The sequence below is a fragment of the Syngnathoides biaculeatus genome, chromosome 3, assembly GCF_019802595.1.
Source record: "Syngnathoides biaculeatus isolate LvHL_M chromosome 3, ASM1980259v1, whole genome shotgun sequence".
NCBI lineage: Eukaryota > Metazoa > Chordata > Actinopteri > Syngnathiformes > Syngnathidae > Syngnathoides > Syngnathoides biaculeatus.
This window is the reverse complement of record NC_084642.1, coordinates 34,961,011-34,974,959: the sequence shown is the minus strand read 5'-3', so window position 1 is coordinate 34,974,959 and position 13,949 is coordinate 34,961,011. Positions and strand designations below refer to the sequence as shown.

Sequence of the window (13,949 nt, the reverse complement as noted above, 5' to 3'; positions counted from 1 at the left end):
ACAGCCCCCACTTGACGTGTTGGAGAGGGGGCATGTCACTAACGACGAACAATAATCCCATTGTATGGACCGCAGAGATATGTTTGATGCTTTTCTGAGGAGTTGGTTTCAATGTAGAGAATATACAGCATGCGTTGCCAGACTTTTTTTTTGTACTCCTAGTTGTACTTTTCGAGGAGCCAGCTTCTCGCGATCAACCGGTGGCGGGGATGGCAGGAAGGGGGAAGGGGGGTTTTTCACGCGCGCATTGCCGTAAATAGTAACCGGGAAGTGTTGTGTTCTTACACGTATATATCCATCCATCCATTTTCTTAGCCGCACGATGGTTGCAGGAGTGCTGGACCCTATCCCAGGTGTCAACAGGCAGTAGGCAGGTTACACACACACAGACACGGGGAAAACAATGGGCAGGAGGCAGGTTACATACACGGCGAGAACATGCAATCTCCACACACGGCCGTCTGGGATTAAACAGCTGCCCCACCGTGCCAACTCATAAAGTATATTGTTGCTTATACAGTACCAGCATGAGAGGCTATAACTAAGCGGCTAATAACCAGTAATGATTAGATGCATGCAAATTTCTCCGGTTGATGAACAGGCCTCAACTGTGACAGCCACAGCTTTATCCTGTCAGGTTGACCCCATGGGAGGTCAAAGAAGGTGAATTTTGGTTGCGCTTTCTCAGTTTTGTTGCGCAACACATCGGCATCTTGGCTTAGCTAGAACAATAGTTTGTAATGCTCAGCGGCGGCGACGTCAGGGGCGGGGTCAAAGATGTTTCTTCCAAGTTTGGCTGTGAAAGCTGGCAGATATACAGATTTTGCTTGGATTTAAAAAAAAATTCTTTATTTTCATTTATTTTTCAATGAATATTCAATATACATGTAATCATGTTACTTCACATTTGAGGGTTTATTGTACACATGAGTTTTGAACAAAGTCCTCCTTTAACTAGGTGAAACAATTTTACATTTCAGAAAACAGATTAACAAAAACTGAATCAAATATACCTTTCAGAAAACATCCCTCTATTTTCTGAGCCAATTATCCTCACAAGAGTCGTGGGAGTGCTGCAGCCTATCCCAGCTGTCATTGGGCAGAAGGAAGGGTACACCCTGAACCCACGCAGGCACGGGGAGAACGGCCAAACTAACACACAGGCGGAGCTAGGATTCGAACCCTGATCCTCAGAGCTGTGAGGCCAACACTCGAACTTGTTGCACCATCATCCGGCCACAATTTTCATTAATGAATGAATAATCAGTTATTAATTAATTAAGTCAACTGGGTTCGTTCTCCACATATTGCCTTTCGGTTCATGGGTTTGAGATTGATACTAATTTTTTTTTTTTTTTTTTTTTTTTTTTTAGAAACCCAAGTCAAATGTTCATTTTAACCTGATATGTGGGGTGTAAGAAAATAGATGTTCATAATTGGGACACCCTTTATTAAACCGTGCTAACTTTTTTTTTACCTAGCTCCCGAAAAGATTTGGCAGTGAGAATTGTTTGGAACTGGAATCGAAGTGAGGAACTGGAATCCTGATTGAAATCGCTCGAATATAAATGATCCCCAAGCACAGCCAGGATAGTGCATGGGAATCCTAATAACATGTCCCTTTCCAGTTGTCACTTGTAATTTCTTGCAGCTTCTGTTGATTTGCTTTGTGGTTTGTCAATTTATTTTCCTCAATATATAACTGTTTTGTGTTTTGTTCATTTTTTTTCTGAAATGTAAAAATCTTTTTGTTTTTGTTCATCTGTTTTCGGAAATGTAAATTAGTACCAACTTCTGCTCATTTTTCTGAAAAGTAAATTAGTTTTAACTTTCGTTCATTTGTTTTCTGAAATGTAAAAGGGTCTCATAGTTCGTTACATTGTTTTGCACTTCTCAGCTACTGTAGTTCAGGCCTTTTTGTCAATATAAAGAAGACAGAGATACTGGAGACATCATTCTCAACTAATCTTCCTTATCAGAATCAGAATCAGCTTTATTGTGTGCAACAACACACAGGCAATTTGTCTTCGGCAGTCCGTGCTTATACCCAGCTTCACCTAAGCAATGAACCGAAAGAATTCTGACACCTTGTCTGACCTGGTAAGCATAATTTCTTCGGATAGGCAAATGAATGACAATGTAGCAACAACGTGCATTAGTGGTGCTGCTTTGTCATTTGGACACTCAAGAACAAGAGATTTTACCAACGCCAACATTTACTTGCGAACCAGGATGGTGTTATGCTTAACAGTTGTCATCGCCATTCTTCTATACGACCGTGAATATCAGAAACTGGATCGCCAAGAAGTTGGAGGCCTTTCGCAGTTGCTCTGTTCAATGAATCATTGGCCTCTCTCGTAAGGATCGCCTGAATTCTTTGTGCAAAAATCCTACAACAAGTGGGAATCTCTTGTGTGCAGTAAATCATACTTAGGCGACTGCTGCGGTCAATAGGCCATGTTATTTGGATGCCGGGGTACCACCTGCCCAAGATTGTTTCATTTGGAGAACGGGAAACTGGAGTCTGGCCTCGAGGTGGACCTAAGAAGGCAAAGCGTTTCCCTTCACATTCCTCTTCAATGTATTGAGAATCTTGCTGAAGACCACAGGTTGTCCCATGTTTTATGCTACTAAGAAGTCCAAGCACTTTGAGACTCGACAGACAACAGGCGTAAGCAGTACTGTAGTATGTTCAATGTACTGTACATACATAATGAAGTGTTGAGTCATGGCCTTGATGACTTTTTAGAGTCTATCACTACCCTCTATTGGTGGAAAGTATGCACTTCAGTAAAAAGTGAATTTAAGGGTCTCAAGAGACTTTCCGTGTGTAACCATCTTTGTTTCTGTCAATTTATTGATGTAACCACGAAACACGACACACCATAGTAAGCATTTACTTTCTTAAAATTGTTAGGAGATAAATCTTAATCGAATCCGCGTGAAATAGTTCAATGAAAATAAGAACGAGCTATGAATTAATTGAACTATTATTTTTCACTTTCTGATCTATGAATGAGCAACTCCTTCTGTTCATTTTAAAACTCAGACGTGGCCCTAAAACACAAAGGTTTGCCTATCCCTGCACTGAGATAAAGGCTCTGTACACACCCCAATTCCAACGCAATTGGGATGTTGTTCATCCAGACTTCCTCAGAAAACCAACAAGACCCAGCACTCATGATGTAAATACAATTGGGCAATTTGTTGAAAAGGGGTGCGTTAAAAAAAAAAAAAAAAAATCACAGCCTGCCATTGACTTTACAAACTCAAAGCTATTTTATACAAACATTTTTGTTTCTAGGCTATACCTAATCCTTTGAATCATCCATTTATCATGTTTTAGCTGCTTATCCTCACAAGGGACATGGGAGTGGTGGACCCTATCCCAACTATCTTCAGGCAGGAGGTAGGGTACTTCAGCCTTCCCAAAAAGCGAGAACAGGCACATATTTACCACAGTTTAACGTCACCTTTCCTTTTATCAACACTCAGGAAACTATGGACGATTGTTGAAGCTTTGTCGCTGTCATTCTTTCCCATTGTGGCTTGATGTACGACTTCAGTTGCCTAAAAATCTGGGCTCTATGTTGTCATAAGCTGTCACATTCTCAGGGCATTGAATCGATTGCACCTGAAGTTTTGAAAACGTTTTGACTCTTTTCTGAGCAGGCTAGTCAGGATTCACTAGCTTGTGGTGGTATAGAAAAACAATCCTCTGAGAATAAAATGACGGGGATGCATGAAAATATTCACTGGCATAATTTTCGATAGGAGATAGGTTCATTCATTTGAATGACGTGTGAATGATTATTTTACATATAAATATCTCCCAGAACAATAATTGCCTGCAATGCAGGCAATCACAAGAATAGAGTAACTGCTATTTTTTTAAATTGATTTTTTGTTTCAAGACATGTTTACCTTTCTATAAAAATTCTGTATATGGTTTGACAGCTATGCTTCTTGTTTCCCTATTGATGGTGCCATTATAGTTATCTTTTTAAAAATGTGATTTATTCATTAAATATGAAAACTAACCATACAAATAATTTCACAGGAAACAAAACCCTTCTTTCAAGTTGACTCGTGAATCTTGTTGAGGTTTTGGGTGCGGTGGGTAAAATGACACCAAGGGTTTGCCCTTATTCAGAATAACAATGGGCAGGATTGCCCAAACTCGTGCAATGTAGACTTTACAGTATTCCCTTCATTCCAAGGACAGATTTGACTTTTAGGAGTGGGAAAACACAGAACGGGCCAACATTCACAGTGACACTCAAGAGTGAAATGCTTTACAAACAGTACTCCCTGCTCTTGACACTCTGTGGGGAAACTCAAAGAACAAACATTGATCCTTTCCTCCGATTCTCTGCGCTGATAGCGTCAATCAGCTTGGTTTACTTTGTCCAGCTTCACTTAGTCTAATATGATACTGTCACTGGATGCACATTAACATTATTGCATACCAACAGGAGGCAGACACACATTATTTGAAGTACGTACATATACATTCTTGGATGCTTAAGCAAACATTAAAAACACAGCCAATGGGCTACTATAACACATATAGATGTATAATTATTTTTGTGTCGGTCCATTTTCTATACCTTTACATTGTTTAGTGTCACAAGTATTCTGGAGCCTAAATCGGATGGCTTTGAGTGAAACTCATATTACACCCTGGACCGGTTGCCAGTCAATTTTAGCCAGACGGATGAACATTCACACTCACGGTCACACCGTCACTGAGCAGAAACTGAAACCACCCACAGAAGTCAGGCGATTGCATCACTTACCATCAATGACCCCTAAAAATATTCCATTATTTCAAAATTCTTGGAATCAATGTGATAACTGAACTGTATTTATAACCATACCAATACTCAAGTCTATCTCCACTTTAAGAAGAATGTGACAACGAATGGGTGTGTGATGTGTGTGACTTTAAGAGTGCGTTCAGTGTGTACCTCAGAAAACGACCAAATAAACACATGCGACAAGTTGAAACACGCCTGTCTAGGCATGTTTTTTCTCACTACTGACTCTGGGTTAAGGTTGAAATTGTGTTGTTATATTATAGAAGAGATCACCTTAAGGTCGCCAAACAACAAACAACTTTAATGAACCAAATGTGCTTGTCTTTTTTGATAAGTACCTGCTCAGTTTAGAATAGTTTCGAGTTGGTTTTCCTTCCCGAACAATTATCTTCTGCCTTTGACCAATCAGCTACTCCCAGACCCTGTGCAATTCATGTGGGGGAGGAGAGACTTCACCTAGGGAGACCAGAAGCACTTCCTCCTCCACCCTTTCTTTTACAGGTGAGAAGGGCTTTTTAGAGGCAATGTCTCCAAGTATTCGATGTAATTTTCCCAAATAATCGGAATCTCTTTTACTGTGGAGAAAAGGTAAAGTCTCTGCGTGCCTACTGTTGTTTGCTTGCTGTGAAAACTACATTTTTGTTTTAATCACAGTCTCGGAAGTTTAAATTCTAATGTAATTTCCTGTATGTTTTGTTAAAATAGGCTAATGATAAATTAAAAAAAAGTTCTGATCGGGAAAAAGTTATGTCGCCTAATTAATACATGTCATAGAGAATTGAGTCACAACACAAGGGAAAGTGTACTCCAGTTCTTCATGGCAAAGTAATTACATTTTGGATATACTGTAATTGATTTTGTCGACCCATTCCCATCATGATCAACCTCACACAGATTGATTCCCTCCAAACTGACAATTTCGGTGCTGGTACTCACTTTCACAGATCGTTAACGTGCTTTTTCGGGATGTGCTGTCAACGTGAGGGTTTTTACATGTTGACGTTTGAAACACCTCCGCACATTTTTTCCCCTTCGCTCCTTTCGTTCTCACTTGCAAGTGGGCGGTCCCGGCTGGAGTGTGAACACTGCAGGATTCATATAGAAAATTATAGCTTCGAAAATACGGACTCACAGGATAATTGATTCATGTTTACAGTGTCAACATAGGTACCGGGATATTGCTGAGCCCGATCATGGCGAATTACTTCAAAACAATATTTTAATTATTATTATTTTAATTTTTATTCTATTTTTTTTCTTCACATGGACACGTTTGTTAACCATACCTGGTAGATAAGGCTGTGTCTACCCAGCCAATCTTTTTCTGATGTGCTTCCAAAGGCTGCGTTATTGTAATTTTGGTCCATTCAAGGCGAATCGCTCGGCAGTCTTATTTGTGAGTGGTAGCATCCACTCATGCGTGTCTAAGCAACAACGCAGGCGATTATAAATCTGTGGGCGCACATAACAGAATACACAGCGCACACTTGAGGGTTAGATTGGGTTGGGGTCTTTCGGGGAGAACACGCCATGGAGTGTCAAGCGGTGGAGGGTTTCACTCGCCAGGACACTAAAGAAGACATTGGTAAGAAAAAGAGCGCATTTTTCTCCTCTTTTGAAACTGCAGTGGAATTGTATGCGTGACCGTGTGCGCGCATCTGGGAATTTTGCTTTATGAAACCTCGGAAAGCGTCGATTGAATTAAATACATTGAATGTATATCAACGTACGCATATATATATATATATATATATATATATATATATATATATATATATATATATTTATATAATGTCATAGGCCTTAATAGTTATTAAAAAAGATACCAAATGTTTGTAAATTTTCCAATGTAAGCCAGTGTAACATTTTGCAGTTTTTAAACATTTATACTGCTCTTAAACATAAGGGGGAAAAAGTTCCTAAATAATGATTCCATTAAAATATATTACACTAAAGTTAGGGGGAAAAAAATGGCACTTAAATGGTTAAAAGAGAAGAGAGTTTTGAAATATGAAATGTTTTGTACAACGGAACTCCACTTAAAAATAATAGAGTACTTCAAATGTTAAACTTAGTCGTTTTATGTTGTTAAAATACAGTATACGAAATCCAAACTAGAAAGTCAGTATTGGAAACGTTATGTTTTGCATATATATGTATATCAAACATTAGGTCAATTAGTTCAACCTTCACAGTCCACAGGCTTTGTTCTGTTGTGGCTTCTAGTTCTCCAGGTCATGCTGTTCTTAACACTTGTCCCAAAATCTTTATCGTTATGTTGTTTTTCAGGCTTCATGTGTGTAAAACGTGCTGCAGCTGGACAGCGATAATTGTTTTGTTTTGTCTTTCTCCATCTCTCTCACTTTAATATGATGTGGGGACTTTTAGTCTGAACTTCAGTAAGGGCTGACAACTTGTACCTTTTTTTTTCTTCGCAAAGACTTTTCTTTATTTTTGTAGTAACAACCCACAAAAACAAGATTGCTTCCTTACTAATGGTGTCAGAAAAATATTTGCTAAAAAAAAAGGACACAAAGTAAAACAGTAGATTTTAGTGTCTGTTGCATGGCGGTATATATACAGCCCCCCAAAAAAGAAAAAACAAACAAACAAAAAAATGGCATCTGCAGCAGATGACAGAATAAATTGTAAAACCCCCATGTATGAATTCTTTGTCATGTTAATATTTTATTAAATTTCATTGAACACAACCAATGAAGACGATTGGACCACTGATAGTTGTAATGATGAAGAGTGACTTTGAAATGTTGACTTTCCTAATATTTGTCAACTGATCCCATGCAATTGTTTTTCTTTGTCAAAGAGAAAATTATCCCACTGTTTCAATATTAACTTATGTTCTTTGTATTCAACTGACAAAATTTAATGGCTTGAAACCGGTTCAGACAGAAATAATAAGTACATTCAATGGGCAACACTCAGATATGTCATGTTTTGATGGCTATTTGAATACATGGAGGTATTCTAAACTCGCCAGACCCTTTTATGCTGCACACATAGAAACAAAAGACCATTCGCACAGACATTCACACCTAAAGGCAATTTAGAGTCTTCACTCAACCTAGCATTCATGTTTTTGGGATGTGTAAAGAAACCAGAGTGCCCAACGAAAACCCATGGAGGCACAGGGAGAACTGGCAAACTCCACACAGGCAGGGCTGGGATTCCAACCCGAGTCCTCAGAACTGTGGGGTGGATATGCTCACCACTTGTCAACCGTCCCGGCTCTTTTAAAGTTCCATTTCAATAAGACCTGTTTTGTCAGCCAGTGCTTGTTCCAGACAAACTTCATATTCACAGTAAAATATTTGACTTCAGTCAATGTCAATCGTCATTTCAAACTGTGCCAATTATGTATTCATCAGCATGGGCGGCATGACCAAACCCCCTCGCACGCATGCAAAAGTTACTTTATATGACTGATTTTGGCTCCACCAAAGACGTAAATTGGAACTTATCTTTTCTTGGGCCCTAAGCAGTCACGGACCCTTGGAATCCTCACTTTTCTTCCCCTTAAAAGAGCCCTGTGTACTACTCGGGTAGTGTGTACTTTGTAAATGGAAAACTAAATTTGACATTTGTGGGGTAAATTCCACTAAACCACAAGTATCTCAGGCTCTGCAAAACTTTTTCAGGTTGAATGTAATGTTAATTGCAGTGTTTTGGCTGTTAAAAACAGGGACAAAAAACATATAGTTGTCGTAATAAATGGTGACATTGAAACATCGACTTCACTAATATTTGAATGTCAACCGGTTTCCCCCCAATGTACTTCTTAGTCAATTATAACATTATTAAGCTAGTTCAATATTACCTTAACTTATTTGTATTTAAGTGACAAAATGAAATTACATAAAACAAATAAACAGAGGTTAATTCAACAAATGCATGTTATTGATGTCAATGTGAAGAACCCCTCAGGCCGATTATGCGAAAAGTTCATCCATTGCCATTTCTTCATTTTATAATTATAATTTTTCACTCTTAATGATGATAGTGGGAAAGCTGTGACATGTTGGAAGAAATGAGGTTATGAAAGCTTACAAATATATAGGGCTAAATCATTGCGTCTCTATAACCTTCACTTTTTAGGAAAAACAAAAGAAAACATGAATTTGAGCTATAAACGTATCATCAAAGAGATTTTCAACACTTCCAAGCTGCTTATCCTCACAAGGGACACCTTTTTTTAAAATAACAGACTCATGTGGGAACTGACCAAAACAATCCATTTGTGAAAAAAATATGAAATTCACCTTTTCAACTCTAGATTGGGAACCATTTTTTTTAAAAGAATATCAGACCCATGTGGGAGATGACCAGTATTATAGATTTTTGAAAAAACATCAAATTTACTTACTCTGGACACGGGAGGTTTCCACTCAACAATATGGAGATGTTGGATGGAAGGGTTTCTTAAGGTTGCCCGCCAATTATTGAAGTCACCAAACGGGTTCAGATACTCTCTCTCCGCTTGAAAGTTACTGAGCGAGAGCGAACTTTGATGGAATCACGTACTAGCAAGACAGAGTGTAACTAGTCTCATCAGAATCCATGTATTTTAAAGTTAAACTGGTCAATTTCACTGGTGTTTGGAAAACACATTGATTTTAAATCCATCTCTGTGTACATATGTAAGGTTGTCCTCCACTGAGGACCGGCATTCCCAAAGACGAAGAGCTCTGCATGATGCGGAGGAGTGACAACTATTGGCCAGTTCCCAGTGAGGAGAAGAACCTGGATATGGACAACATCAAGTCTTCAAGTGACAACACCATAGTAGGAAACGCCATCTGTCTTCCCATGTGAATAGGAAAATAGGAGAGCGAGGTTAAGAGTGATGACTGTTGTACATTAAGTGGTGATCAGAAAAGTAACATTTCTCTTTTTAAGTAAAGGATCAAAATAAAGTGAAGTCAGCTCCAAGAATTTCACATTTTTGTTTTCTGTTTGACATTTTTTAAAGTACAACAATTAAATACAATATAGCAACAGGACAAGGGCTCACTCTTTCCTCTGCAGAGTTGTGGTAACTATAGAGGAATAAAGTTGATGAGCCACACAATGAAATAATGGGAAAGAGTACTGGAGGCTAGACTCAAAACAGAAGTATTTGCGAGCAACAGTATGGTTTCATGTCAACAAAGAGTATCACAGATACATGATTTGCCTTGAGGATGTTGCTGGAGAAGTAGAGAAAAGCTGTGAATGGGTTGCATTGCGTTCGTAGATCCAGAAAAAGCCCATGACAGAATACCGAGAAAGGAACTGTGGTACTGGATGTGGAAGTCTGAAGAGGCAAAAAAAAGTATGTTAGAACAATACAGACATGTATGAGTGCAAGAGAACAGGGGTGAGTTCTGCTGTCAGTGTGACGGAGGAGAAGGAAGTAGACGGCATTAGGGATTAGCTCTGAGCCCTTTAGCAATATCGATGGAGAAAATGACAAGCTATAAACATATTCAGGATAGGGATATAAAAAATAAATGGCCAATCAGGCGCCCAAGGACGTGGGCTTGGACTCACAGGGATTGGAAAAGGGAAGACGTGACAAAAACTGACTATGATGGGAAAACTATGGAAGGAATCGAAAACATATGTCAATGTCTGATTTGAATCAGAAAAATCATAATAAAAAAATGTGGCGCTAAAAATGTTAGGGCATTGTAAATAACCAGGAATATTGGGGGACATGGATGAAAAGGACAGAGAAAAGTGAACCATAGGCCTGAATGGGGGAGGGTAGGTATGGTTGGCAGACTGAGGGCACCAGAAGGCAGACTGTTGGCATGCCAGGTGACGCTGTGTTCTTCCTGCTGGGTCCTGTTTTGGTCGCTCCATTCTGTCATAGGGTTTTGAAGACAAGGAAGGCAATGAAAAAAATGTAGTGGACCCAAGTGCAGGGAAGCAGGGCAGGGTTCCAGAAGTCTTCCAAAAATATTTAATGTCAGTAGAGTAAAACAAAGCAAAAGATAAATATATAAATATTGTATTTATGGGAGCACGGCGATGCAGCTGTAGAGCGTTGGCCTCGCAGTTCTGAGGTTTGGGGTTCAAATCCCAACCCTGACTGTGTGGAGTTTGCATGTTCTCCCCGTGCCTGTGTGGGTTTTCTCCGGGCACTCCAGTTTACTCCCATATCCCAAAGACATACAGGATTAATTGGAGAGTCTACATTGCCCCGAGTTGTGATTGTGAGTGCGACTGTTGTCTGTCTCTATGTGCCCTGCGATTGGCTGGCATTCAGTTCAGGGTGTACCCTACCTCCTGCCTGATGACAGCTGGGATTGGCTCCAGCACTCCCACGACCCTCGTGTGGATAAGCGGCTCAGAAAAATAATCATTTATGATCTCGGCATAAAACTCTTTAGAACATACAATACGCAACGCACACAGCATTGAAGCTGGGTAGCTTTTAATAACATACGAGCCTTTGTGTTACACGCAGCATTCGTTGCCTCACGGGCATGGTGACAGTTATCTCTTCTTCTGTAAATGTTGAGTGAGACAAGCATTAACATGCATTTTGCATATCACTAAAAGTAAACCGTCAATGGTGAGGCACATACAGTACATTCACATTCATGATACAGTACTGTGTTTATCTGTTTTCAGCTTGTCATTCTGCCAATCCATCATGCTTTGAAGCATCAATATTGTTTCCTCAATTCTGAATTAAAAAAGAAAAGACAAACTAAATGAGCACGATAGCCTAACCTCCTTTTTTTCAATTGAAATATGTAGCAGTTTTTGTAGCTTTGTATTTATTTCCCACAAAAACATAAAAACATTGAAGACGTGATCAGAGACCATTTTTGATACACTTATCCTGTTCAGGGCCTATCCCAAATGACGAGATCATGGACTGGTCACAGAAAAGACAAGAGTGGGAGAGAGAAGTTTTTAAAGACTGAGTAGATAAAGAGTGACAATCTCGGCCCTTGTGAGGATAAGGGGCTCAGATAATGGATGTATGTGTGGAATTTAGTAATAATTACAATATTTCCTTGCTAGGTGTACAATCTCTACATGCACTCTGTGGTTTCTTTAAAAAATAAAATAAAAGAATGGAGGTGCATCTATGGAAATGGAGAAACGGTCAGTGTTTTTGAAGGTAATCCGGTCATAAACTAGGATTAACCTAGATTTTGGGCCTGTATTTGTGGCAGTGAAAATTACCTCAGCAAGTCAAATAATCACTACTGCTAGCTTTCATCAATTGATCGACAATAGATACAGTCGTAAATTTCGCTAGATTATAACAATACATCATGATAGCCAACAGGAATGTTTGGTACAATCAATGTATTGCTAGGTTGTTGCCACTAATGCCGATTATGTTGAGCTAAACTTTCAGCATTTTCAAAACATTGTGGGTATAGACGGTTTGTGTTTGTTCCTTGACAGGCCAGTGCATTTAAACTTTCTTCAGATAAAATTTGTCAGATCAAGAATTTTTAATTATGAAAAATTGTAAATACTATTTTACATCATGTTCTACTAATATTAGTTTAAATTGGAAATTAACATTTCTGAGTTTGAAATGTTTGTTTTCTATTTTAATTATGTATTTGTTTATTTTATTTTTAATTTACAGTTATGTTATATTAATCCAGTAAGATATTTTAAGGTCTTGAGATTCCATCACTAATCACACCCTCAACTTTATCCGTGAGCATGACTGACTACACCCGTACATTTTTCAAATATGACTGACTGATGTTTTTCGGGTAACGTACAGTGCCATTCATCTTCCAAATGTGGTATGCATTATTGCATCCAAAGAGTTCAGTTTTGCTCTTATGGGACCAGACTATTCTCCAAGGTTTTAACTGGCTTGTCCAAATGTTGCTCAGCAAACTTTAAAGGTGCTTTGACATGTTTTGTTTTTTTTTTCCCAAGAAATGAGATCTTGGGTGGTGAGCGTAGATACAGGACACAGCGGTAGTGTACATTACTTACTCCTTTCCTTATGACAACAGTACCTGCTAATTGCAGGTCTTTTAAACCCCTCCACAGGTGGTCCATGGATCTTGGACAACTCTTCTGATTTTTCATTGCACTCCTCGCTCAGAAATCTTGCAAGAAGCACCTGATTGAGGCAAATTGATTGTGATATGACTGGTTTTTCACTTACATTTAATGGAACGTTCAGAAGCTTAGACATGCCCATGTAAGTAATGCCATTATTATGTTTTGAAATAATTATAGGTCTAGTGTCATCCCTATAAACATTCTAAAATAGATATTGAAATGACAAATGCATATAAGATTATTCACTTTTATGTCTATACACAAAAAAAAAAAAATATGAGCAGACTAATCCATGAGTAAAGTTACAGAAGTCTCATCTGACATCCAAGTGATCGCCACATTGGCTGCATTTACTGTCCGTGATGTCACCCGGACATTCGCCATTGAAAACACGCTGTGTAGTCAGGATTCTCTTCATTGATTATAGTGCAGCCTTTAAAACAGTCTTACCTGACATACTGGTCAGACCTGTCTGAGCTGGACTCCCTCACTCACCTGCTCCTCACCAGCTCCTGGACTTTCTTTCCTCCCCCAAAATGAGTACTTTTGATCCATCTGAGCCAATACAGTCAAACTTGGCCCACACCGCTCCTCCTCTTGGACACTGAACAGAGGCTCCCCACGAGGCTGTGTGCCAAATGCTCTCCACACAAATTTATATATATCCATCCATCCAGACTAATTTTTGTGGGGACATGTTTACTAGCTTACTTTTGCAGGACCTGGTACAACCTAATGGTACCACCTAGAGGAATCACACCAAATTCTTGGCTCCAATAAATAAACCCTCCTAAAGGGGCCCCCTTGGGCACCCAAAACACTCCCTGCCACATCTTTGACCAGGAAAAAAAGAATAAAATTGAAATTAAATTCATTTCAATTGAATGAGTGAATGAATGCATTTTTATTATTTCATACATACATATATGTTCCAAGCCCTCATAGGCTTGTAAAACACCAAACAATCTCATGCGTAATCCAGCACCATTCGCAAAATACAACAAAAATAATATAAAAAAAAAATCGTTGTTTGAAATCAAATTAGGTTCCCAAGTACATGCTTGTTTCCACAAC

General features: G+C 38.9%; 1 protein-coding gene across 1 annotated transcript in view; it reads left to right on the top strand.

Moving 5' to 3' along the window:
• Window positions 1-6,298: 6,298 nt before the first annotated feature.
• The window catches only part of ano1a (anoctamin 1, calcium activated chloride channel a), a 56,499-nt gene continuing 48,848 nt past the window's right edge, over window positions 6,299-13,949 (top strand). Inside the window, exons 1-2 of the mRNA XM_061815557.1 lie at window positions 6,299-6,405; window positions 9,481-9,620. Of these exons, the coding sequence (XP_061671541.1) occupies window positions 6,351-6,405; window positions 9,481-9,620 (195 nt within the window). The 5' untranslated portion in view covers window positions 6,299-6,350. The remainder of the gene's footprint in view (window positions 6,406-9,480; window positions 9,621-13,949) is intronic.